Source organism: Tiliqua scincoides, chromosome 5 (genome assembly GCF_035046505.1).
Source record: "Tiliqua scincoides isolate rTilSci1 chromosome 5, rTilSci1.hap2, whole genome shotgun sequence".
Classification (NCBI taxonomy): domain Eukaryota; kingdom Metazoa; phylum Chordata; class Lepidosauria; order Squamata; family Scincidae; genus Tiliqua; species Tiliqua scincoides.
Genome location: NC_089825.1, coordinates 23,147,188 through 23,174,983, shown reverse-complemented (window position 1 = coordinate 23,174,983; position 27,796 = coordinate 23,147,188). Strand labels below are relative to the sequence as shown.

At 43.8% G+C, this 27,796-nt stretch overlaps 1 protein-coding gene across 1 annotated transcript in view; it reads right to left on the bottom strand.

The window, feature by feature from the left end:
- CUBN (cubilin) overlaps positions 1-27,796 on the bottom strand; it is a 165,201-nt gene that overhangs the window by 71,678 nt on the left and 65,727 nt on the right. The window contains exons 29-32 of the mRNA XM_066629121.1: positions 18,361-18,542; positions 7,926-8,094; positions 5,247-5,428; positions 404-560 (exon numbers count right to left, since the gene is read on the bottom strand). Coding sequence (XP_066485218.1) covers positions 404-560; positions 5,247-5,428; positions 7,926-8,094; positions 18,361-18,542 — 690 coding nt within the window. The remainder of the gene's footprint in view (positions 1-403; positions 561-5,246; positions 5,429-7,925; positions 8,095-18,360; positions 18,543-27,796) is intronic.

Below are 27,796 nucleotides of genomic sequence, written 5' to 3'. Positions count from 1 at the left end.
TGACAACTCCATCCTGCCCTCTTACTTAAACAAATGAACTTGTTTGTCCAATTGGCATGTACATGCCAATCTTAGCAAGATGGTTGACTTGGAGCTATTGTCTTCAGCAATTCCCAGACTGATCAATTCACATTCTGCACATGTAGATGTTTGGGAATGACATTTCAAACAAGGAACTTCAGAAGAGCATCCCAGGGTAATGGCTTCATCTAGAATGCCAGGCAGGCTTTTTGGGAAGTTACAGCCTCCTGAAGTCCTCTGGGCAGCCAGAAGTGTCCACAAATAGTGAGAATGGCAAACATGGGGAGGGGGGCAGAGTGGAGTGGACATTCTTCATGGTTCTCTGGATCATGTCCAAGAATCAAAGGCCTAGTGAAAGAACTAGCTAAGCCCAGAAACTTGCCTTCTGTGAAACGAGCACTGAAGCCTTTATGATGGATGCTACTGTCAGAGCGAAGCCTTACAAACATGGTATTTTGACGAGAAGTTATAGGAGGGGGTCGCTGTCCACCACAGAATTTTCCAAGACGTGGAGCTGCATTATTTGGACCATCAAACACCTATGCAACAGAAGAGTAAGAGTAATCAAGATTAAGAATTTCTGAAAGTCATAGGTTATCCTCCACCCACCAAAAATGACATTTTTGACAATATCTGCAACAGGTTTTCAAGCATTTCCAATTATTTGTGACATACTTAAGATTATATCTAAAGAAAACAAAATCTGGATTAAGCAATTCAATTCAAATTAAAATGAATTGGATTTAAGTTAGTCTCAACCAACTTGTCACACTGATGTCAATGGGGCTTGATCAGGATTTACTTTCTTAGGGTACAACCCATAGTGCTTTTCATTTCCTTCAATTTACTAATTTGTGGTAAGAATAAGGAAAACTAGGGACATTAGGAAATGGATTGAGAACAGGACTCTTAATATTCATTGCCTCAGTACACATTTATGTGTTGCCACATTTAGAATACTGAAAAGGTGCAAAAGATGGCAACAAAAATGATCAGATTGCTGGAGCACTTTACTTAGGAGAAAAGGTTACAATGGTTGGGAAGTTTTTAGCTTGGAAACAAGGTGATTAAGGGCGGCCATGATTGAGATGTACAAAATTATGAGTGCCATTGACAGAAAGAAGTTTTTCTTTCACACTTATACTACTAAAACCAGGGGTCATTCGGTTAAACTGATTGAGAGGAGATTTAGGATTGATAAAAAAGGCTACTTCTTCATACAGCACATCATTAGTCAGCTTAGCTCAGGGGTGTCCAAAGTTTTTGGCAGAAGGGCCACATCATCTCTCTGACACTGTGCCGGGGGGGGGGGGCCCACAGGGGAAAAATAATTAATTCACATTTAAAATTTGAATAAATTTACATAAGTTTACACAAATGAATATATTAAAGATGAACTTATATGAATGAATGAAGGTCTTGCAATAGCTCAAGGCCTATAAAAGGCCTTGCACAAAGCAAGGCTGGCCTTTCCTTTGCTGCCGCTACTGCATCACAGACGTGAAATAGCAAGCGGTGGAGGGAGCTCTCATCCCACAGGTCATGTGAGAGGTCAAACAGTTGCCCTCACACTGAAAGCAGTTGCGTCGGGCCAGTGTGGGCTCCAGCAAATCTCTGGAGGGCCAGAGGCTCATTGGAGAGTGGGGGCTCCATGAGGGCCGCATTGGGAGTCCTCAAGGGCCACAAGTGGCCCCAGGGCCAGGGTTTGGGCACCCCTGGGCTAGCTTAATGGGCTCTGTTGATAAATGCGGAAATCAATTTCATTTTTCCTTATAAGTGAGTGTTATCAATAACAATGTTCAGATTAACAGCCTGTTCCTGTTCTGGCCTTATGTCACCAGAGCAAGTGTTCTGGTAGCATAAAACGCTTTCCAGCTTTCACAGCATGCCTGGGCACTGCCTGGCTTGGCCACTGCCTCAAGTGGCTGGCGGATGTCCACCGACACCAGTGCCACTGCAGGGAGTGGGAGGGAGGCAGAGGGTGGGAACGGCAGGGAGAGTGGTATCAGCGGCTGTGCCACATGCCAAAATCCTAACCCCTTTCCTGGTCTCAGTCTCCAAACCTAGGTTCACATGAACTTGTGCCAGCGATATAGTTGGTGCAGGCATGAGTAGATCCAGCAGGCTGGCAAGGGCTTACACCAGGGCAAGGGAATAAAGGTTCCCTTACCCTGATGAGACTCCAGAGGCCAAAACTCCTCTGCAGGGCGCAACGGGCAAAAGGTTGGCGCACCTGCATCACCACATGGGGAGGTGCGTTGGATTGGACTTTAAGAGATGTAAGCAGACTTTCCTGGCACCATTAACCTTTTATTAGTCAAGCTGGCAAAAGATAACCATAATATTTTTCTGCAAATATTTTAAATCGATCCGAATGTCTGTAGCAATATGCATAGCAGCATGGTGAACTTTTTCTCAGTTAAATAGCAATCACGAGTAAATGACTCAGTAGCAGCCTGCTGAAATGAAAGCAGTCACAGCAAATGCAAAAGCATGTGACCCAAGGGGGGGCAGGTGGAATCTTTTCTACTGGCACCAGGACCATTGCAAAAATCCTCTTATAAGTAGCTAGAAGGAGCTATCTACTCCCTGTGCTGACTGACTCCTATATTTATGTTATGGAAAAGTCCCTGTATAGAAAACATCACAATAAAAAGACTCCATCATTTTCTGTGATGAACATTTAATCTGAACAAGCCCTGTGTGGTAAGATGAAAGTTGTACCACATCCTGGAGTCTCAGGGCACAATCCTGAAGTGATGACGAGCTGATAAGGAGTGCATGGATGTGCGCCGGCCTCCAGAGGCCAACGTGAGCTCTGCTCAGCCAGCAGAAAAGGTAAGCCGGCACTGGGTGAGCTAGGCCGGCACAGCGGTCTGGGGGGACATGGGGAGGGCAGGAGGGAGGTGATTCAGGACGGGGGAGGGTGGACGTGGGATGAGTGGGGAATGGGGCCAGGATCCAGTACTTATGCTGGATCCTAAATCTGGTACCAGGCAGCCTGGAGCAGCTCCAGGCTGCTCGAATCTGTGCCACTTCTTGAGGTGGCACAGATCCGTAGCCCCATTGGGGTTGCTGCGACTTTACCCAAGGTAAGCAGAAGCAATTCCCCTTGCCCCTTGCTTTGGGACCCAACCCTGTTCTGAATGTGAGGCAGGCCCCTGCTCCAGTTAGGATTGTGTTGCCTGTGTTCATTCAGTTTAGTCCATTCCAATTCTCCCCACACGTGAAAAGCTACACTCTGGTGAGTCTCAAGAGGAGCTTGACTCAGGTCGCAGATCATCATAAAACGTCACTACGATTTTCAAACTGTCATAAATGTGCAACTCTAATCCTTCATCTCCTGTTTCTTGCAAGGATTCAGGCAGGAAAAATTAGAAAAACACATGCTACACTTTTTGACAGTGAGCAGATCTGGTTGCTTCCCCTGAAAGTGCCTCATTGTCCTGAATTCATGCACTAATCATCTCCAAATGCTGGGAAATCTGACTAAGGATGACTAAAGATGAAGCTTCAGGCTGGACAAACTGCAAAATTACACGAATGAAAGATGCAGGGATTGGTGAAATTTAATTGGTTGCCTTTATAACGCTGCTTTCTTTGAAAGAATGAAAAGCTTAGTTTACCATAAAAACTTTTTTAAAACTTACGTATTGATGGAATAAAAAAGGGACTGGCAAGGATTCTTTATCAAGCCAGGAGGGGGGCAAGGGAGGCAGGAAAGAAAGAGGGAGAATCACAGCCCACGGCTGCACTTCCTCACCCATGGGACACAGAGCATAGTGCTTTGGTAACCATGTGAGCTCTCTCTTGCTCTCTTTGTTTTTCTGGCATTAATGTCACAGAGAGAGAAGGGCAGGGAGGGGTGAGTGGATTGGGTCCAGTAGGGGGATGGGATTGGCACTACGGGCACGCACCACATCCTATCACCCTTCCTGGCCCTGACCTGCCAACACAGGTGCATGCAGACTTCCACCAGCTATATGGCTCACACTGGTATGAACAGATCCACTGTGTGGGTTGGGGCTTTTTCCGGGGAAAGGAGGCAAATGTTCCCTTCCCCCTGAGAAGATCTCCAGCCTGCCTGAATTCCCCCATGGGATGCACCAGCTGGCCCCACTGCATCAGCACAGGGGGATTTGGATTGGATTGTGAGGTGCATGGCACTTGCCTTAAAACTTTTGTTTTTCCATGTAGGCAAACTCCATCCTTTTTCTTTTGGAATAATTTCTGCAGATTTTTTCAGAGATCACATAAATAAAACGCCATGTTTCTACAAGCTCATGCTTACACACCTCTCTTGAAAATCCATGAGGATCTTTCAACTCTAACATAGCACTTTCCACTAAAAAGAAATAGATGTCTTATGCATCCCATGAGAATGATCCCCCAAACTGAACCAAACATTAAATCAGAAATAATTGCAAAGCTCAATCCTGCAAAACAACTTAATGCCCAAAGCCTTGCTACAAAAGGACTTTGTGATATGTGGGTTTGAGTGACACATACACCTTTAAGCAAAAAAAACCTGTTTCTCTGAGACCTGTTTTCAAGCAACACTGCTGTACTTCTTCACCATGTTTACAGAACCATGAAACTGAGGATAGCATATGAAAGGATGCATTGACATCAGATTCCATGTTTTCTTTGCTTTTTTTTTTAAAGAGTAGGATAAAGTATACCTACAAAAGAACCTACAGTTTTGTTGGTAATCAGAACACAAGTCTTCTCAGCAACTAATAGGTCCCCAGCTACACAGAATGCTGAGGGATGGGCAATCAATGACTATTAAGGAACAAAAGAATACTCTGGGATAAACTCACTCCACGAAACACTCTATGTTGTTCTATGGTGAATTTCTCTATAAAAAGTGTGGTCACAGATCCCTTGTAATACATTTTTCCCCATCATACACTAAGCATGACCCATTGGTACTACCAATCCAACCATACCTTTGAAAAGCAGGACCACATAACGTCTCCTGACTAAACAGGAGCTGTGCCCCACCAATCCCTCATTACAGAGGAACTGGTGTATCATTGAGAGTAATTGTACGTTAGGAGAGACATGCACAGAAAGAAATACATGATACAGTCATTTCATTCATTTACATGGTGATTGCACCACAACGCAGCACTCAATTCATGGAGGGATATTCACAAGGATATGAGGAGACCATCTGAATTATACATTACAAGTTCGCTGCAATATCTGCTGTTACTCACTGCAACATAGTCATAGCTGCATGTGTGGTGAAATTCCATTTCAAAATCTGTGAAGTTCAGAAGAACTCGGTGGCCAGCATCAACCTGGATGATCCAAGAGCAGTCAGTGTTGCTGTTGTACGGCTGTGGGTAGTTGGGAGAATGGATCTCACCATTTGGAGCTTGGAAAACTCCTCCGCAACCTGGAAATTAGGAAATGAGTATCTGTTCAGTAGGTAGATCTTTATGAATACAGAATGTACTCTTTCCAACAAACTGAAATATGTACCTGCAAATCAGAGATGAATGCTATAAAGTTTGCATTTTCATGAACCTTTGCTTGTTTTTTAGAACACTCTCTTCTCTTTTTGGGGCCCAACCAAATATTACATTAGTTATGCACTTGCCCTGACGTGCTTAGCTCTTCTTTACTCAGTAGTAGCTGAATGAATACAAACTGAACTAAGAACATGTGAGCAGCAAAGGTTAAAGCCAGTGGTCCACAAACTGTGAGCAGTGGGTCCTCGGAAAGCCTTGAAAACCAGCCCTGGGAGCCATGGAATCCTCATGAAAAACCTGCCGCCCTACACAATGTATAGGGTTATAGCCCTGACAGTTTGGATTATATGTAATGGATTATAGCTGTGACCAATAGCCCAGTAGGTCAAGGGAGCCGCCAGTCGAATACGTTTGGGAACCATTTGGGCTAAAGCCCTCTTCTTTCCCCCTTCCCAATGCATTTGTCACAGTCCTGATTCAGATTGGGTCCCTCCATGGCTGCCATTGTGTAAAGAAAAACACACCAGGGCCAAACATGCCATTAATGTAAAATGGTGGTTTATGAGATGTGATCTGAGATGCTCACATGAACATCTCTCTATGAGATGTCAACTGAAATGTGAAACTTCATGGAACTGTGGAGATCTGCTTGATTTGACCTGAATCTAGAGCTCAATCTCTCCACACATTCACTGAATGCCTGGAACAGGGAGCAGTGTTGGACCTACCCAACACAGTCCTACTGGGCATGCATTAATGTCTATGCATTTGGCTGTATGTTCTAGGAACCCCTTGGTGAATTTCCAGAGGACAAGCAACTCATTTGAGACTCCACTAACAAAAGCACTAGGCAAGCCCTAAAACATTTTATTTATTGACCCAATTTTTATACTGCTTTTCCCCCAATGGGTACCCAAAGCAGCTTACCAGAAAAAAAATATATAAAGCCATAAAACAGTCGTTACAAAGAATCTTGAACATTAAAAATAACCTTAAAGAAATTACAATCATACACAAATCCAGTAGCACAGGGGTGCTCAATAGGTGGATCGTGATCTACCAGTAGATCGCGAGGCAAAATGAGTAGATCACGGAGTGCCGACCCCCCCCCTTTCAGGTGCCTCTGGGAGGAAATGCCGGGAGTAAGGCCCATTGTACTCAATGGGGCTTACTCCCAGATAAGTGGGGCTAGGATTGCAGCCTCACAGCCTAATCCTAGGCATGTCTACTCAGGAGTAAGTCCTGTTATACTCAGTGGGGCTCAAGGTACACCAACATACATTGTACACATAAATGTTATATGTTATGATGGTGCGAACATTGTAAAAAAAACTCTGGTAGATCTCCGGGCCTTGCTGGGTTTCAAAGTAGCTCTCGAGCCAAAAAAGTGTGAGCACCCCTGCAGTAGCAGAACCTTTTAGGAAAGGGCAAAACGTATATGTCAGTATTTAGATCCTGCTTAAATCCTTCTGCTTACAAAGGAATAATTAACCATAGCAAGATTAAGCATATGTGTGCCTCCAAAAGGAAGGAAGGCTAAATAGATGGAATACTATTTCTAGTTCCCACTACTTTTCTATGTCAAGCAATTAAGTTTCATTTTCTGCTTTTGATAAGGTACCCTCCTACAGCAGTTTAACCTTAATGCTGATCAATAAAGCAGCATGCTTGTTTGAATTCAGGGATCAAATTTAAAGCAATTCTCAAAGCTAAAGAAAAAGTTTCTCTGAAAACTGTGTCTAGCACTACACATTTCAGTATTATCCAATGGCATTTTGTCTACTGTCATTTTAACCCATCTCCAGTTTCCCTGGTCGTGGGGGAGGCTTTGAACAAATCATCACAGAAGAATGGGCTAATTCCCTAGAGCAATGGTTCTCACACATTTAGCAACAGGACCCACTTTTTAGAAAAAGAATCTTGTCGTTACTCACCAGAAGTGATGTCATGACCGGAAGTGACATCATCGAGCAGGGAAATTTTTAACAATCCTAGGCTGCAATCCTACCTACTCTTACCCAGGAATAAGTCCTATTTACTATCATTGTTAAAAGCATATACATAGTAGTCTGTTAAAAGTACAGGTCTATAACATTTCCCCAAATGCAGTCACATGCTATGGTAGCATCAATATATTAAAAATTTAATATATTAAAAATAAAATATTGAAATGAATGGGGACCCTCCTGAAATTGGCTCACGACCCACCTAGTGGGTCCCAACCCACAGTTTGAGAAACACTGCCCTAGAGGTCAAGGTTATACTGATTACAGAAGTATATAACAATGTTTGACGTTCATAACAATTTCAGAGATTTCTTTTTCTGACTTGCAGTTTACAGGGCATCCCAAATCCATCACCATCACTGCATTGCCTAAATGCAGAATCACCACACCATCACACACAGAAAGTCACCCTTACCTCCAGGGATCTCTTGCCACATAGCCTTGAACCCTTTGCCATTCACACCTCTGTCTGTTTTGAATCGAACCGCAATGGCATTACCAGTACTAGAGACTTGCAGCGGATTTGGCCTTGAGATGCATAGCTGGGCCAGCCTAGGAGAAGAAAAGTCAAACCCACCATAGATCTGGAAAGAGAGAAGAAACAGTAGAAGAAAGTACATTTAAGGAGAAAGTGAGTGAGAAACAATTAAAGAACCAACTGAAGATATTAACTGCAACTTCTTTGAATTCTAAAGTTATGTACAGAGTGGATGCACAAAGTCAGGATCAGGATCAGTGGGCACAATCCTAACTTCCTCACACACATTCATGCTCTCTGATATACCATCTGCTCAAGTACCTCCTGAATTCAGGAATAGGAAAATGCCAGTTGTAATGTGATGCAGGCCTTAGACACTGGTATTCTCACAAAGATGTGGAAAAGAACCATAATCGCCAAACATAGCTGCAGGCCTTATGTTGTGCACATCAATGGCACACCAGTGATCAATAATTAAGAGTATGCTGATTTAGTTAGTTGTTAATTGTTATCGTAACATGTTGGCAACTTTCAAACACTGAGGGTCATGTCTTAGATTATTGAGAGTGTGGTATTTGGTACTGAACTTCTCAAAAACTGTAAGGTAAATATTCTAGAATCAGATGCAAAGGCCATTTTTTGCCTGTTTTGCCATTGGGAATCAATGCAGCAGCTCCAAGAACACATGCAAGTTTGCAAAAATAAATCCGAACACACTTTTCATTAATATAGACCAGCCATTTTCAACCACTGTGCCGTGGCACACTGCTGTGCTGCGAATGGTCTGCAGGTGTGCCATGAGAGTTTGGGGGAAGGGTCATTTGTTAACAGGGCCAATGGGATGTGAGCTTCCTGTTACGTGAACAGCCCTTTTTTCCTTAGTTGTGATTTTATATCTGGTTATGTTAGTAAAACATCATGCAGGCCACCCTTCTCCCAGCACACTTTTCCAAAAACCCTGGTAAAGTCACAAGCTCATGGTGACAACGTCCACCTCTCTAGGGTCAAGGAGTCTGGCATAGTAAATCATTGCTTAAATGTCTCCTATTCATTGAATTGTTTTAACCCAATCACTGTTTGCAAAAGTGTCTCCTAACTCAATCACTGCTTAAGTACCGTATGCAAAATTGAACTGCCTTCCTGGGTTGCCCAAGTTCCCCCAGCTAGGAAGCCAGCCATTAGACCCCATTTGAATTTTGCTGATAAGGAACATCCTGATCTTTTCAATGTTTACCCTGTTGTGTGGTAGTAAGCAAGCACATCCAGGTCAGCTCTAGGTCACATCCAGGTCAGCTCCAGGTCAGCAAAAACCCTTTTTAAGAGAGGGCTGCCCCATATTCTCACTCTCTCTGTCTTGCCCTCCAAGGCAGAGGGTCTCCTTCACAGGACCCCCCCCCCCAACTGCTCTGCAGGACAGGTAAATATCTGGCGCCTGAAACTCTTTCCCTTCTCCCCCCCCCTTTTCTCCCCTTCTTTCCCCATCTTTAGTGAGCAACTGAGTTTGGCAGACCAGGGACCCCTAAAATCCTTCCCTACAACCGTTCCCTTTCTAATTTCCTCGGATGCACCAAATACTTTTCACATGCAATCACCATAAAGCTAGGTACACTAGTTGCAAGTACTAGGAACCAAGAAACATATACTTACCATTTTTCATGTGCATTATGTTTACCTGTGTGTTTTTGTAATAAAAATATAATCTTTTATTAAAAGTTATCTTTCTTTCAGTCTCCTCCTTAAGCTAAAAGGGAATTTCTTTGCATTACGCCATCTTGTTATCCAGCCTATGGTCCTGAAGTTTTCAATAAGGGCAGTGTAATCATTCCCCTATACAAAACAGCCCTTTTTGGTAACATTCCCACCAACAGCACGGTGTCAACTGTCAAAAAACCAATGGCATGCCTTGACAATTTTAGTACATTGTCAGTGTGCTGTGAGACGAAAAAGGTTGAAAATCACTGGTATAGACTCTTATTTGGAATTTTCTACGTAAAGACATCCCAAACAAGATCTGAGGTCCTGTTCGAAGCTCCCCCACTGATTGAAGTTAAACGGATGAATACATGTGACAGAGCCTTCTTTATTGTGGCACTGAGATTGTAAAATGCCTTCCCCGGGGAAGTCCCCCTGGCCCTATCTTGCATTTTTTCCATTGCCTCATAAACTTGCATGAGGTTGATAGCTTCTAGTTTTCCCTATCGTCTGTCCTCCTGTCTTCTCTGATTGGGGTTACTGCAATTCCCTTTAAACCTGATAAGTGTTTTAGCATGGTTATTGCTTTTACTTCTGGGCTGTTAGTTTAATGGATATTTTGCTGTTGTAATCATGGTATTATTTATATTTTAAGGTGCAAGTCACCTTGAGTTTTTGTGAGAAAGGCAAGAACTTTTAAAATAAACACATAATAGGGCCATTTTAATATATGGTTGTCAACTCTGACTGAAGCCATTCCCAAAGATTGCACCTCCAAAATTCTGTAATTTGAGATTCCTGGAGGTTTTATCAAAATCTCCAGGATTTCTTTCAATAATTATCTGAAGACTGATGCCAATTCATAGAGGGTCCATACCACTTTTAGCGGCTTAATTTAATCCCAGATGGTGTTTCCTTTGAGATCCCTATGCAGAGAATTAGAGTCAGATATGTTTAAATCAAAATAAATCCCACCAGAATGAGGTCTCTTGTTATCTGGTGTGCTCCCTGAGTCATTTGGTGGGCCGCTGTGAGATACAGGAAGCTGGACTAGATGGGCCTATGGCCTGATCCAGTGGAGCTGTTCTTATGCAGTTATCAAGAATCAGCAATATATGCTGTGATTCACCCTGTTTGTCACATCGAAGTGCTCCACCCTGCCATACCCTTCCTCTATGGATTAGAGAAAATAGTATTCCCATATTTTCCCAAGGAAAATATGCAGTGGAAAGAACAATACAACCCCTCCATGGCTTTGATTCATGGCAGGAAATAAAACTGCGCATGCACTGAACCATAGTTTTAATTTTTTTTTCTCATATATACAGAAAATTGAGGGTATTTTTCTGTGGTTTCGTGGCTGATTTTCTAGACTCAAAGGCCTGAATCTTTGCTTTCATTTGAGAGAGTACAAGCATTTTTGGCTTCAGAAGGAAAGACATGTGATTCCAATTGCTCTTCTGTCCTATTCATGCTTAAAAGATGTTCTGGATATATTAAAATGAATGGATTTGCTGTTAAAATGAAATGCCTGTTTAGGAAACAGAAAGTGAGTCTCTGTGCTTGAAGCCCAAGGTTGTTTCATACATGACATTTCTTTCCTGTACCAATGGTTAAGCTTTATACACACAGTTGAGCTAGCCAGAGACCCATTCCAAGAATTTCTGGTTTCAGTCTTCCTGGTTGGAGCTCCCCTCTAATGATCAAAGCCAGGGCTTTCATTCCCACCCTTGCTTTTCAGCCAATCAGGATAAAGAGGAAAGGTTGTCTGTTCATATGGTGGCTAAAGGATGAGTCATTAAGAGATTGGGCTCCCCTGTTCACCACTCAAGTTTCTAAACAGCAAGAGCATGGCTGTATGAACCACCTTTCCGTACTGGGTGTCAAATGAATGTAGAAATATGTGCACTTAACAAGGAGGACATGTCCTCTAATCCCTCATTATGAAATTAGCTCTTTAAGTGAACATTCAGCCCAATCTAGTGTCTTTGTTGTGCAAACAGACACTCCCTGCCAAAACTAGCTGTGTACTGGAAACAGATTGCCTCTTCTTTGCATTAAGATCCTCTTTGTTGTGTAAACAGACACTCCATAGCAGGCTATGGGAGAACTGACTGCCTCATTAAGAGCCTCTTTGTTGTGCTTTGACCACAACAAACTGCTTAATGGTTGACCACTTAATGGTCCATCATTAAGTGGAATGTTGTTAAGTGGTGCACACCACTCTCTCAACTAGCCTTCTCAAAATGTGCTCTCTGAGACCCCTTCAGGGTCTCCATCAGCACACCATAAATGGTTGCCATCTGCCCCCCCCCCCGCTCAATGTGCGCTAGCACTCTGGAGCTCCCCAAGACTGCATGGAGAGCTTCCCAAGACTCCTTCCGGGAGTGTAAAGTTTGAAAGACACAGGTTTAAACTATTGTTAATAAAAACAAAATGCTTCAGAATTCCAACCCTGGCTAAACTGAGACCGAAAGATAATGGCTGGCTGAAGGCTGAGCAGAGACGTCATCTTGGGTCTGTCACAGCCACAAATCCTGGTTGAAATGCAAAGAGTTTGTTCAGTGGCTACCTGTGCCCCAGTGCCGCCTGAATTCCCTCCCCTATTTTGCTGCCCCCACTCTCACTTGCACACATATCCCCTGCAATGAGGAAGATGGGCAGACCAGCAAACAAGCAAGGAGGGAGGCCAGTAAGCACCCATGGCTTAGGGAGGGATGAGAGAAGCACCCTCGTCCCACTTACCACAACTTTGCTCCCTCCTCTGCACCACTTCTATCTGAAATGAATAGAAGCAGCATGTGCTTTGAAGCATAAGTTGCTCCCATTCATATCAGAAGCGGAATGGAGGAGGGAGAGAGGCTGCATTCTTCACTCTGGTAATTAAAGGGAGGGGAAGGAGGTGGGCCCCATATCACTTCTCCCTGTCTACTTGGTGCTTCATAAGCACCAGATGGACAGAGAGAAGCGATCTGGTGCTGCTACAGCTTTTTCTTCTCCCTCCAGCACTGCTGGAGGGAGAAAATTGGAAGAATATCAGAGCCCCCAGTGGAACAACAGGCTGAGAGGGCAGCAGACAGATGGACTGGACGGCTCTTCTGTTCACCATCCCTCTGAGGATGCAGCTCCACATGAAGGTTTCAGGTCACTTCATGGCAAGGCTGGCCCTGAGTGTGGCACATCCACTCATGCAATGAATCTCTGTGTATTAAGTCACAGTGAATTAAATGTACACTGTCCTTGTGAGTAGAAACCTACCTGTAGACTCTTGCTTCCTCTCTTCCTTTGGCTAGGAATTACATCTAGCAAATAAATCCGGTAAGTTACTAGCACCTGTATGGCAGCCTGAAACAGTTGCCGAGTTCTTCAAACACAAAATATCTGTTGATTCTCCCCCCTCCACTTACTGCTCCTTCACCATATTCCACAGCAATCAGTAGGGTTCTCCAGACCCAGGAGCAGCTTTCTGGGCTGTAAACAAGGATGTAACCAGAAGGAGGAGGTGTGGAACATTCATGACACAAGCAGAAATCTGCATTTCCTTCTTTGGATTCAAGCCCCCGCCCTCAAAATGGCATGGGTTTTCAGCCCTAAGGTCCTTTGAAGAGAGGGGTGCTAAAGCAATCTCAGTATGTTTGCAAGCCCAAAAAGACAGGCAAGAAACACAGGGTCAAATCCTACCCAACTTCCCAGTGTTGATGAAGCCACAATGTGGTTCTGAGCAGGGCCTAGGAGAGGGGGGTAAAGGGGGTAATTTGTACACGGGCCCGGGGTCAGAAAGGGGACCCAGGACCCAAAGGAGGGGGCCCAGAAAGTTCCTGGGATCTGACATTTTCCTATCTCACCTGAGCTCGTTGCCTGCGCATGATGCTCAGGTGCAACCACGTGCATGCAGTGTCAACTGCTGCTGCAAGCCATACACACCGGGCTCAGGAATGCATCCATGACCCTTCTGAACACAGAGTCAAATCTGGGAGGAAACCAGCTTGTTACAGTAGCTCTTTGGCTTGTGGATCCCATAACCATGAAGGAGTGTAGAAGCTTGTAGAAGCTTCTCGTAGAAGCTCAGGGACCCAGGTGCAGGGCTACTGCTGCTGCAGAGGTTCATTTTGGTCCATTCCAGTGTGAGCCTAAATACAATGATGCTAATTTTTTGCAATCGATTTTCTATATTTCAAAGATTTTAGAGAGACTTAGGAGTGCGTTTGCCAATGCCACATGATCAGGTAGACCTGGGCTCTGCATCAAGAAGCCTAGTAGACCCGGGCTCCAAAGACTATTGTGGCTGTCAGTACCCTTCCCCTGCCTTATTTTGCCCCCTGTTCTGCCCCCCATTGCCCCATCCCCTTTGGGAAGGGGCCCTGAAGAAACTTTGTACCCCCTGATAAAATTCATCTCATAGGCCCTGGCTCCGAGGCAAGGGAACAACTGTTCCCTTACCTTGAAGAGGCCTCCCTGACTGGTCCCCACCACAGGATGCAGCCCATGCCCCATTGGCACAGCTGCTTCAGGCCTGGAAAGCTGGATAGGATTGGGCCCACATTACGGAGCCAACACTTCATTTGTTCAGTGCCCTTTTCTATTGCCAGCCAGTTCCACAATGGCCTTTTGTAGAGTTTCAAAATCAAAGGGCCGTTCCAAAACCAAGCAAGGGAGGAGTGGTTTTTCCTTTCCTTGGTTTAGCTAATCAGACGCTTTCACAAAGGTTGGAGCAGAAAGAAGCAAACTTTCCATGACAGAAATTTAAGGGGGGGAAAGGTTACTTTTGGCTATAAAGAAAAAAGCCAATTATTACCACATGAATCCGCTTTGAAATTAAAAAAAAAGAAAAGAAAGAACTTTAAGCAGAGCGGAGTGGAACAAAAGTCAGGGTGTGGTTCATACAGAAGTACTGGAAGCCTGAAATGAAAAACAGCACTCAATTGGAACACACAACTGAGGAAGAGGGTGCCCTCCCGACAGATGCAGTGCAGCTCCAATAAGCCCCGTAGTCTTAATCTGTTTTGGCCATTTGCTTCTGCTCTGTTAGCTCCGTTTATTGGGAACAATCAAATCGGCATTCCAAAGTTATGAGTAACAGAAAGGCTGTTTTATGTGGCTGCCCATCCTCATGGCACAGATTTCAGTGAAAAAAAAAAAATCTGGCCCCTGTTGAGATGTGACCACTTGCTGAGAGAAAAGGAGGCATTTAGCCGGAGAAATGACTATCAGGCTGCCTTGCTTTGCGAATTAAGGGCATTACAAGCTAATCAACATGTGTGGAAGGGGCAAAAGAATGTGATTTATAGAAGGGAGGAGGAAGAGAGAGGCTGAACAATGCAGTAAAGGTCTTCCATTTCCAAACTGTGCTGTCATCACGATATTGCAGCCTGGAAGATTGGGAAATGCTCAACTATTTGCAAATGTTATCTCAAGTATTACAGCGTCGTAATTGTGACAGATATGGGTGATTTTGCCCTGGCACTGGGGTTACTAGAAGCAGGGGAAGAGTCAGTGACTGTGGATGAGAATCCTGACTGTTGCAGGTTGAGCTCCCAATGCACATCTTGTGAAAAGCGAGTTGCAGGGGAATGAACTGTTCAAATGTATTACATCAGCCCAGGATCAGCAAGGTCCGTAACTTGTATGTGGGGAAATTGGCCACAGGCTCCTAAGCCCTGTAAGACATTGTGGTAATTGCTTAATTTGTCAGAATTACAACTGGTTTAGTGATTGTTACAGGATGTGTATTTCTTTGAACACACACACACACACACACACACACACACACACACACACACACACACACACACATAGAGTCACCCCACTTCTTGAAACCCCTTTCAAAATGTAGGAACTAGAATCTGCTTCTCCTTCTTCTCTGGTAGTAGCTGGCAGACCTTTCTCTCCTTCCCACCAAGGTGGTCATCACATCTCCCAAAGTATTAGATCAGGGGTGCTCAATAGGTGGATCGCGATCTACCGGTAGATCGCGAGGCAAAATGAGTAGATTGCGGAGTGCCGACCCCCCCCCTTCAGGTGCCTCTGGGAGGAAACGCCGGGGGTAAGGCCCATTGTACTCAATGGGGCTTACTCCCAGGTAAGTGTGGCTAGGATTGCAGCCTCACAGCCTAATCCTAGGCATGTCTACTCAGGAATAAGTCCTGTTATACTCAGTGGGGCTCAAGGTACACCAACATACATTCTACACATAAATGTTATATGTTATGATGGCGCGAACATTGTAAAAAAAAACTCTGGTAGATCTCTGGGCCTTGCTGGGTTTCAAAGTAGCTCTCGAGCCAAAAAAGTGTGAGCACCCCTGTATTAGATAAATAAAATAAAACCCCTGTTGCACATAAAAATACGGCTTACAACATCAGCCCAAAAACCTGAAGTGATGTTTAGAGAAGGCTGCCAGTGAGGGGAGGTGTTCTGTGGCCCTGGCCCCAGGTGGCACAAGCCAGGATTGCCAGCAGAGAGTGACGGGCCCAAAGTCAACCAAGAAGCTCCAAGGCACAGCAGGGATTTGATCCTGGATCTTCCAGGTATAAGTCCAACTCCCAAACCACTACACTAGTGTTTCTCAACCAGAGGTACTTGTACCACCGGTGATACATGAGGTGGTATCCATTGGTACTGGAGGACCCTCAGATCCCCACTGCCTGGTAGCAAGACCAGCAACGCAATGTGACAAGCACCAGTAGGAGACTAGGTTCGGCAGGCAGGGCTCCAGTACACACTTTTCACGAGCTAAAAAAAGCCTTTCTATCTGCCCTGTGTTTATACCGGAGTTTACTGTATTGTATCTAGTCTCCCAATCCAGAAGTAACTGGTGAGGACATCATCACCAATTACTTCTGGTGGTATTTCCAATAGGTGGACTATGCAAAGTGGTACCATGGGTGACAAATGTAGAAATGCTTCTCTACACCATCCTGGTTCTCAGATTTGCAATCTTGGTACCAAAATTCTCATTCACTGTGCAGCAACTGTTACCCTGCACATGCCCGATCTCGCCTGATCTCGGAAGCTAAGGAGGGTCAGGCATGGTTAGTATTTGGATGTGAGACCACCTGAGAATACCGGGTGCTGTAGGCTTATAACATAGTCTTTCGAGACTGAAGGTTGCCAACCAGTCAATGCAGATCCTATTGGCTTTAATTTCACTTGTGAGAGTACAGCACTTTGAGGATGGGTGCTATTTAATAGCGCCCAACACTCAAAGGGGCAGGGAATACCAATCTGATGAGAGGTGGGCACATTTGCTATACAAAAGAGGGCAGGTGAGCATATAACAGCAGGAATCTCCAACTCTGCACTGTTTATTTATTTATTTAAAGTGATTTATACCCTGCCTTTCCACCCCACTTAAAGGCCCTCAAGGCGGCTTACAAACAATATTTCAGTATAAATATTGTAGATCCCAGTCTTTGTTATACCACAAACTGCTACAATAATATATGACTGAACTCTTATGTTCCCCAAAACAAAAGCTTCATTGTGCTATGATGTACTAGAACACTTCCATAAGGCACAGCAGGAAAATAAAACCACAACTGCTTCTTTCAGTTCAACCTCAGATAATAGTTAATTGACATGTTCTGTTTCATCTAAGATAGTCACATCTTGTAGCTCAATCAGATTTCATGGACCACTTTAGACACATGTGATTTCTAATCAAGAAAGCCACAAGAACATGACATAAACTCTTACAGATAAGAACTGGTTTTCAAATGCCTACGGTGAATTCCCTTCAGCCAAGAAAAACAAACCTTCTGTGTAATTACGCATCATGTTCAGACTGACAAATGTGCAACAGGTACATGTATGTGATGAGTTGCCCCTGTTCCAGCCTATCCCTGTCCCCATTAGTTTCCACAGCTGTTTTGTACACCAGCAGAAAAGCATTTTCCTGGCTCCTGTAAGTGCTGCATAGACTCACCTCTAGTTACTGTACTGCCCAAAAGTGTACTTGCCCACAGCCAGAGCCTGGTATGCCTTCCAACCTTGGCTTTGCATGTTCTCTGTGTCCTCCATCCTCCTACCAAAACTCTTATAGAGTAAGGCCTCAAGCAGCTCCACTTGGTATGGATAACAAGAGACATTTTACCTTGGGGGGGGGGTTCCATTCTGGAACCCCCCCCCCACGGTTACACGAAATTGTGGATACTGGGGACACCCCACCCCTGCCCTCCAAAGGAAGGGAAGTTGTGCTACCCTTGCCTTCAGAGAGTATTCCGAACACCGCAGAGGCCATTGTGAGTCTGTCTGAGGCCTCAGCGGGCCTCAGAACGACATTGAAAAAGTCACTTCTGGTTTTGACGAAAAATCAGAAGTCATGTTTTTTTTTTCTTTAAATAGTCATTCTGAGGCCCACAGAGGCCGCAGGCAGGTGTGTGTAGACTCTGCGGCGCTCAGAATACTCTCCAGAGGAGAGGCAAGGGGAGGCAAGTAAATTTGTGGATATGGAGAATTCCCTGGATGTATCATTATGCGCGTTTTTATCTTTTATGCGATAAACCACCTTGAGTGCCAAGTTTTGATATAGAGGGAAAGGCAGAACATAAGTCTCCAGATGAATGAATGAATGAATGGTTTTGAGTTAGATGGAGTTATTTTTCTCTAGTTATTGAAAACAATGTGAATCTTGGTGCATCCAGCATACACAACCTGCAAATAGCAAAAGAAAAACACCTACCTCCAAAACGTCATAGTTGCAACTTGAATGGTATTCAACATCAAATTCCACAATGGTGAGTTGAATGCTGCTCCCTGGGGTTGTATGAATAAACCAGTGACATTCCCTATTGTGTGGGTACCTTGCTGGGTATCCAGGGCTATGGAATGATCCAGAAGTCCCAGACAGCTCTCCACCACATCCTGAAAAAGTAGGAAACCCAATTAAGAATCGTAGAGGGGGAAAAAACCATTTGAATGCAGGAGAAGCTTACACTAATAGTATATGAGAGTTAGGACAGCTTCATTTACCTTTCCTAGAGGATAATAATGGGTCAGGTTACAGGTAATTGCCAAATTATAGTGTGATTGTCCTCGGGCTCACACAATTCAATTCTCTCCCTGACATCTTTGTTCAGGTAAACCATAGTTTATTTTTACATCTGCACTGGCATACTGTGGTTTGTTTTGTCATCCCAACCAGAATTGGAAACCATGGTTCAAAGTGGTTTTCTAGTTTGGTTTACCTCTCTACCACTCCATGTGATGCACCCTAGAACCTACTAAAACTGGCATCTGGCTGCACATTATAAGAAAAAATAATCAGTAATGCTCAGTAAGCCGTCTTTTGGGGAAGCTTGTCTGTCACTACTGATCCATGCTCTGAAATAAAACTCCCCTCTGATAAAACTTCTCCCTGGTAAAACTTACAAGGAACTGCAAGTTCCTTGGCTCAGTGAAACTTGCTCTTCTGACAATGCCTTTGAGGAAGTGGTTCTCACACATTTAGCACCAGGACCCACTTTTTAGAATGAGAATCTGTCAGGACCCACTGGAAGTGATGTCATGACCAGAAATGACATCATCAAGTAGGAACATTTTTAACAATCCTAGGCTGCAATCCCACCCACACTTATTCAGGAGTAAGTTCCATTTACTACCATTGTTAAAAGAATATACATAGTAGCTTGTAAAAATTACAGGCCTGTAGCATTTCCCCAAATGCAGTCGCACACCATGGGAGCATCAAGTCTAATACATTAAAAGTAAAATATTGAAATGAATGGGTACCCATCTGAAATTGGCCTGCGACCCATCTGGTGGGTCCCAACCCACAGTTTGAGAAACACTGTGCTAAAAAGTTTGCAGAGAATGGTAAACACTCCTTGTGTTCACAGTGTATTTTCATTTGATTTCAGTTTTGGAACATGCATAAAGATGCTCTTACGAACTGCTCTTGCATCTCTTACTAACTTGGTCAATAGACATCAGTATGCAAATTCTTCCTGAATCAATCATTTAACAACAGATTGACCAATGTCTTACTAGATGAATTTGTAATAGTTTTAGGATATGGCATCACTTCTTCTGAAACCCTAGTTCCACTTCCTCTATTTTTCCCATGCTGCCTGTTCGTCTAGTAAAAATGGATGCTTTCTTCAACAACACCCAGATAATCTACCCTGCATTCAGATATAGACCATCACAACCATCATGAGGGAAACATATGAAACAAAGCACTTTCTTGGGAAAGCATGCAAAAGATCCCCCTGGAAATGCCACAAAATTTCTTCCTTTAGATTTTGCAGTGAGTCATCATGAATGCAGAAATGCCAGACTTCTGCATAACAATTGCAGCTGGTCTTCTCATAAGGAAAAAAAAAATGAATCATTTCCTTTATTTCACTGTATTTATTTCACATATGGTCAACTTGGGAGACAAAAGTTTTTAATTTAATCTTTTACTATTACTCTTATCTCTGCAAGGATTTAATAGGGTTGGCTGAGATCCATGCTCCCGAAAAACAACAGATGACCCATCCATCCTGATTCATTAAACACACATAGCTAAAGGCAGGAAAGATAATGGTCAAGGAAGCCACTAATAGGTGTTCCTAGGATATTGTGGCTTCTACTCCATTCTTTGTGGGTGGGGGGGGGAATCGGGTGCCAACTGCTAGTCCCTCATGACAGCCAAGTTCTTTTTCAGCTGATGTATTTTCACACTGCACATCTGCTCTGCTAAAAATTCTTATGGTTTTCATTTACTTCAGTTAGTGCATTTAGAAAATCCAATTAATGTTCTATCCACACAAGAAGGATATTTTTGTGAAATCATCTATGCCTGCATCACTATTGCTGCCAGCAAGACCAATCACACAGAAAATCTCCTGCAGCTCATTTCTGTATTCCCCAGTTCATCTGACATTATTATTATTTTCTCTGGATCACATTTTCCCCCCTGCAAAACAGAACTGATAAGAAGCACTTGCACTACATCAGTGATAGCAGAGTTTATGCCAATGTCTGCTGATTCACCCAATTGGTACTCTGATCCTAAATACATTTATTTGGAATGAAAAGCCTTACTGATTTTTACATCCTTCCAAGAAAATTGTAGAAGCTCAACTTTAACACTACTCAGATCAACCATTGAACAGCAGAATACAGATTCTCATTGAAGTTTGATAAGAACAGACCTATTCTCACACTCCCTGCCATACACATAATCAATATACGGAGTGCTCCTGATTTGCTAGTGGTGGTTGGCATCACATTTGTGCATTGGGCCAAAGGTAAGAATTTGTACTACACACCTGCAACTATATGCATGTCAGCAGGGATAGTCAATGCAATCCAGTGCCTTTCCAAGTGTTGATTGAATGCAGAGGAATTTGAAGGAAGAGAACTACTGACAGCACAATCCTGTCTTGCACTGGAACAGGCAGGCCAGGAGGCCTGTGCTGTATCCAGCACAAGATTGGGGCCAGAAGGGGCTCAGCCAGAGACAAGGGGAAACTCTTCCCCTTACCCCTGCATAAGCCACCATGGCCCCATTGGGTCCCCTTGGACTTGCATTACCTCAGGAGGTAACATAAGTCTGAAGAGAATGGAGTGGCTTGCAGCTGCTCTGCATTGGTCAGGGAACAGGGTTGGAATCTGGCATATCAGCCAGGTCCCAGCCCTGCCTCTTGCTCCCCACCTATCCCTGAGACTACTCTCTGCCTGCCCTCCCCCACCCCAGAACACCTCCCTCCCGCCTCCTCCCTGCCCTCCCCAGACCCCTGCAACAGCCAAGCTCGGTCAGCGCAACCCTCCCTTCCCAAGTTGTCGTGGAGGCTGGATTCAGCCTTTGCAGGCCAGTGTGCGCCCCTGCACCAGCCTAGCCAACTGTCAAGGAGGCACAAACGTGCTTTACGGCACATTTGCGACCCTCCAGGGCCAGTGCAAGAGACTTGCGCCGGCCTAGGGTGCAGTCAGGATTGCGCCCTGACTCTTTCAGAATGTCCCTGACAGGATCATGGTGGTCTGTAACTTCATTAATCAGACCTCGTATATGACATTTAGGTTTGGGCCGTTCTTGAGTGTACACCACTTGACAATTTTACCTTCTTTGAGATTTATTGCAACCAGCCTTTTGTACAGTGATCCAGATTTTCAGCAGACCTTTGTTAGGCTTTGCTTGTTGGCTCCAGTTCTTAAGACTAACTAGCAACCATGCAGACATAAGTGCAAGATTTTGATATTTATTTAGAGCAGTGATGGCCAACTGGTGCCCCTTGGGCTACATGTGGTTCTTGCCTCTCCCTCTCATCCTGTGTTTTCTTGGGGAAAAGCAATATCTCTAGGTGATTGACAAAATGAATATTGTGCAAAATATTTGCTTCTTAATGGTAACTTAACTGAGTTGTAAACTGAGTGAGAGCCACAGTGAACAACTACCCAATGCCCTTCCCCACTCCCGTACATGCACATGTGCTCATGAAAAACACAAAAATGGGTAGCAACAGGTGGCTGTGTCTACCATGTACATGCACAGTGAGTATTCAGAAGTCAAAAGTTATCATTTTGTCTTTTTCTTAAAAAGCAATAAAATGACAAAACGCATACAATATACTGGTAATATGCCAATCATGACTAATAACTGATAAGCTAAAAACAGCAAACATTCTGACTGAGCCTTATAATGTGTGTCTCTCAATCCCTTCAAAGGCTGAGTTCTTGGCCCCTAAGTATATAGAAGCGAGCCACTCTGTGTCTAGAACAGGGGTGTCCAAAGTTTTTGGCAGGAGGGCCACATCATCTCTCTGACACTGTGTCAGGGGCCGGGGAAAAAAGAATTAATTTACATTTTAAATTTGAATAAATTTACATAAGTTTACATGAATGAATATATTAAAGATGAACTTATATGAGTGAATGAAGGTCTTGAAATAGCTCAAGGCCTATAAAAGGCCTTGCACAAAGCAAGGCTGGCCTTTCCTTTGCTGCTGCTACTGCTTCACAGACGTGAAATGGTAAGCAGTGGAGGAAGCCCTCATCCCACAGCTCATGCAAGAGGTCAAACAGTTGCCCTCAAGCTGAGAGCAGTTGCATCGGGCCAGTGCAGGCTCCAACAAATCTCCGGAGGGCCAGAGGCTCATTGGAGACTGGGAGCTCCCTGCGGCCGCATTGAGAGGCCTCGAGGGCCGCAAGTGGCCCCAGGGCCGGGGTTTGGGCACCCCTGGTCTAGAACATGAAAATGGAATCTTAATCCAATCAACTTTTCAATGCTTTTCAGGGCTTGCTGAACTGCATTATGATGTGAATACATGTCAAAGAATGCGCAAGTACAATCTAAGACAGTGGGAAAATCAAATCAGCAACAACATGCTTGATCATGGCCATGCGTCAAACCTCTCAGTATTCCATTTATATTCTTCATCCTTATCTCTCATCTATCGCTATGTTCAAACCAGCTGATAGTCCAGCTGGTTTTGGACTATCGTCCTTTTCCGCATCATTTGGAGTTCTACAATCTTCCTAAATATGACCTCTCTCCTTGATGAGATTGGCTGACCATTAAGAAGTAAACCTTAGAAAATAGTCAGTGCCTACATCTTGGTGACAGCCAGCAACAAGCAGGGAAAAAGTCAGTGACAAAACTTTTCTCAAGATCTGCTATCACCACATGATAAGAATCAGCAGGTCCAGGCATCTATAAACTTATAATAATATCATAGGGCTACTGTCCAAACAGTGGCTTAGTGCTAGTACTTTTAAGAATGTTCTTTTACACTATGTCCCATCCTACATTTCCTGTTTTCATAGATTCATCCCTTGCAAAATGTATCAAGGTTCCACAATGGCTATCTATATGTAGATATATAATTTTATTTTCCTTCTGGTTTCTGTTGATCATGTTATGGATCTAGGGCCAAATCCTATCCAATTTTGCAGTGCTGGTGCAGCTGTGCCAATGGGGCATGCATTGCATCCTGTGGTAGGAAGGCAGTCATGGATGCTTCATTAAGGTATGGGAACATTTTGGGACTCATTGTGGCTGCACTGGTGCTGGAAAGTTGGATAGGATTGGGTCCCTAGTTCCTTATCAAAAGGAAACACAGTAGATGCAGTGGACATGCTTATACACAAAGATTATAAAGCCAATTGTTAGCTTGGCCTTCTCATAAAAATCATTACAAAAGTGTTTACGCCTTGCATTTGACTAGAAATAGATCTCTTGTGTAAAGAGATGCAAAATTTAAAAAAAAATCCATCCAGAACCCTAAATAATTTCACTGTGACAATCTTAGCCTAAATGTACAAAGTTAGCTCAAATGCTAAGTGAACTATTCAAAAATTTATGTCTGCACCTTGCCCCAGTTTCCCTATGGTAAAGGTCTGGATTGCCTATGTAGATAGTCTGCGATGCCTCCAAGCTCTCTTGAACAAAGGGTGGGTATTTGAACTACACCCTGATGGTCTTTTACCAAACACAGTTTCTCTGGGTCTCCCATCCATGTTCTCAGGTTTGGCAAACCCTCAGCCTGAGCTCTGCAGAACAAAAATGGGCACACAGGAGACATTTTTTACAGTAGCGAAACAAATGCGATGGCGTTTGGAAATGGATGCAGCTTTTATTTGGCCTTACTCTTCGGGACTTTGCAAACGACACTGGCAGCAAATATGCTTCATGTCTGGGGCTGAAGAAACTGGGAACATTTCAACATAAACAGGCACTTATGACTAAACTTCTCCTGCTGACTCCTTCCTACCAGCCACAAAAACATGTTTTACTGAAGCGTGGAATGGGCAGACTGGTGGAAAACAGATTCTGCCTAATACTCCCCTGCAGATTTTTCCTGTTGTACCACTACTACTGTTTTTATGGGTATTTGTTAATGTGTTTTAATATGTTTTAATTTGCGGTTAAATTATGTTTTTAATCTGTTTTTAATATGTTGTAAGCTGCCCTGGGATATAAATAAAGTTTATTACTACTACTACTACTACTACTACTACTACACTCTGTTGCATGACTCTTTCTGGATTCATCACATAGGAGATTATACTGCATTCCTGACTTACCATCAAAATCCATAGGACAACTGGTGCTTTTTGGGGGCAAAAAGCATTTTACTGTAATTGCGAGCATCTGTAAACTGGAGTAGCATTGTGACAAAAACTGCAATCTTATACACACCTACCTAGGGAGTAAGGCCCACTCAACTCAGTGAGACACTTCTGATTAAATATGCTGAGGATTGTGCTGTAAGAAACTGAGCTACAAAGACAGGATTTCCCTGATTCAAACCGCTTCTCATTCAGGTGGTGCAGCCAAGTTGCTGGGGGTGGGGGTTTATGTATTAAAATATTTTTTTCTCTGGAAGGGTGCACCAGGTATGTGCTCTGCATTACATATGTAAGCTAGGCGCAGCTTACATTAATTACTCCCTAGCATGTGCTCAACTGCCCACAGAATTTCTTCCTTCATTTCTTAAAGAGCCACTTAATGCTTGCACCCAGCTTATCGAGACAGGAAACTGCAGCCAGATGTTAAGGTAATCTTATTTTTGCACACTGACTGCATTTCCCTTGGGGAAGGAAATGATGAAAAACACTAAATACTGTATACAAATGATTTTAAAATATATTTCTCTACTTATCTGCAAAATTGGAGTTTTGAAATCTGTCAGTTTTAAAATGCCATTTGCCTTAATCCACTCTCTGGGTGACAATGCCCAAACATTTACTGAAAAGCCCCTGTCAACAGACTGTTGCATTGGTTGAGAGTCTACTTTTGTGGGGGGCACTGTCCCCTTAAATCAGTTTTGCATTTGGACTACAGACAGACAGACAGAAAGATCTGATTTTTCTGTCATTAAAAATAGAAGGGAATTTGCCATTTGCTGTCACAGAAGAAAGGTCTGGTCTTTAGACAGCAAGCACAAATAAAGACACAAATTATTTGAAGACATACAGGGATCACCCAGTGAACTTTCACATGTTTCAGGAGCTTGGGTTTATAGCAAAAAATGTTGCAAGGGGCTTTTAAGACTAAGGAATATTTAGGCCTGAAATCCTTGGGTGGCTGCACAAATAAACAGCTGCACTCAGGATGTGTCTCCAGGGATTGAATTACATACCCAGTTTGGTCAAAGTTCCTTGTAGTCATTTTTGGAAATGTCTACCATATATTTTAAAAATCATGAGAAAAAAGGAGGGGGGAGATCAGTTTTTTGTTTTTTTTTTAATAGCTCGTAGAGGTTTGGAGTTCCCCTAGAAAGTACGTAGCGTGTCTGCCTACCCTTAGTTCTAGTTGCTTGGATACTGTACAATAAATAGAAATATCAAGAAACCTATGATTCAGTGGTCATGCTTTGGCTGGAGTCTTGATCATTGCAGATTACGATTTAGAAAGACCTTTGACCTATTACAGGAATTAGCTGCTGAGCTGAATTAAGCTGAACATGAACAGATTCTGTATCTGTGGTTGTCAAAGGGCCAAGGGCCATGAATATATGGTTGTAGCATATTGGCAAACTGAGTAATGCAGTGTGCTACAACCACTGATTAACCTGCCACAGGTGCCACTGCCTGTTGGGGAATGAAGCATCAGACACCAGGAAGAGTCTGTGTTCCTTCCGGTGCCTGGCTGCAGGCATTTCATTCTCAGCCAGAAGCAGGAGTGAGTGACGACTCCCTCATGACTGCTGCTGTTACTTCCTTCTCCTGGAAAACACCCTGCATCTGAGTCCTCGAAGCAGCAAAGCCTCCTCCCATGGCTGGCTGCCTGCCACTTCATCCCTGAGAGAGAACAGGAGGTGGCAGCAACACCTCCTCCCCTCTGCTCGCCTCTCACCCAGCCCCAGAACGAGGTGGCGGCAGAGGTGGACAGACAGCCCCAAAAGATAAAGGAAGGAGAGGGGAGCACCGACACTTCTCTGTGCACTGTTCCTCTCCCCTCTTTCCTGCCGGGCTCCTTCCCTGAGCAGATGAGGAGGCAGCAGTGGTAAGATGCATGTCCACTAGAGGGCGTGCCAGTTTTTAAAAAAATAGGGTGGGGGTTACAGGGTGTGCGTATGTGTGTCCGCAGATCTGCACAAATTCAGGAAGCAGATCTACTGAGACCGCCCCTGCTTTGAACTAGTTCATAATGGAAATGACCAAAGTAAAGATTACTCTTACCCAAAATAGACCACGACAAAGCAAATAAAAACTGGCAACAAGCCAAGATGGAATATGAAAAGCAATTTGCTTCAGGTGTTTAGAATTCTCCCCCTGGCCCCAACCACCCTCACACAAATGCTGCTCAGTAGTGGCAGTCAAAAAGAATAGCACATGGCAACTTAGGCTAGGAAAGCTGGGAGATTTTGCAACTGGTATGCATTTTGCATGTGGAAAGGTACAAGGCTAGGGCTTGAAGGAGTGACAATACTTAACTTGGAGTGACAATACCACTTAACAAGGAGTTAAGTGGTGTATTAGCACTTTATGCAGGTCTTTATTTGAATTTTATGTACAGCTTGGCTACTGTCTGGAGGTTTAGGCCTATTTCTAGCTCCTTTATAACACTTCCAAACCTGCTTCTGAAAAGACTAAAGATCATCTATACTTTGTCACCAAAACAGTAAGCACAGGGCAAGGAAATCAGGTTAGTTGATGGCCCTGGTTTTTTTTTTTTGGGGGGGGGGGTATTTTTGCAGGTACAATTCAGAAAGAGTGAATGTTAAAGGTGGGTGAAGGAAGAAGAAATGAAGAAGAGGGGAAAATCTACCCTTGAGTTTAAAGAATTCAGCAAGGGCTGCAGGAAGAATAGGGAATGGTGTTCTCTGACCAGAGAGACTTTAGAAACTATTTAGAAGTGCAGAAAAGAAAGATCAGCTTCAAGGAGGAGGGTGATGTCATCGGTCTCCACAGAAAAGGCACTTTTCTCCTTCCTTTGTCTAGCTCTGCGATGACATCACCTCGTAGTCCTGAGATCTTACTCCTGTTGTTCAGTTACACTTCCCCTGTGGGGGTTTTCAGCTGAAGAGCTCTCTCTTCCTTTACATAAGTCACTCTCTTCTTCTTGGTAATGTTGCATGGCCCCCCTCTCCCATTGTACTCTCGACTCCTCAAAAGTCTAGCCAAAGAGAGAGTCCTTTGGGAAATGACTGCAGTTTGTAAACCTGTGCGGAGGAATTCCCATTCAA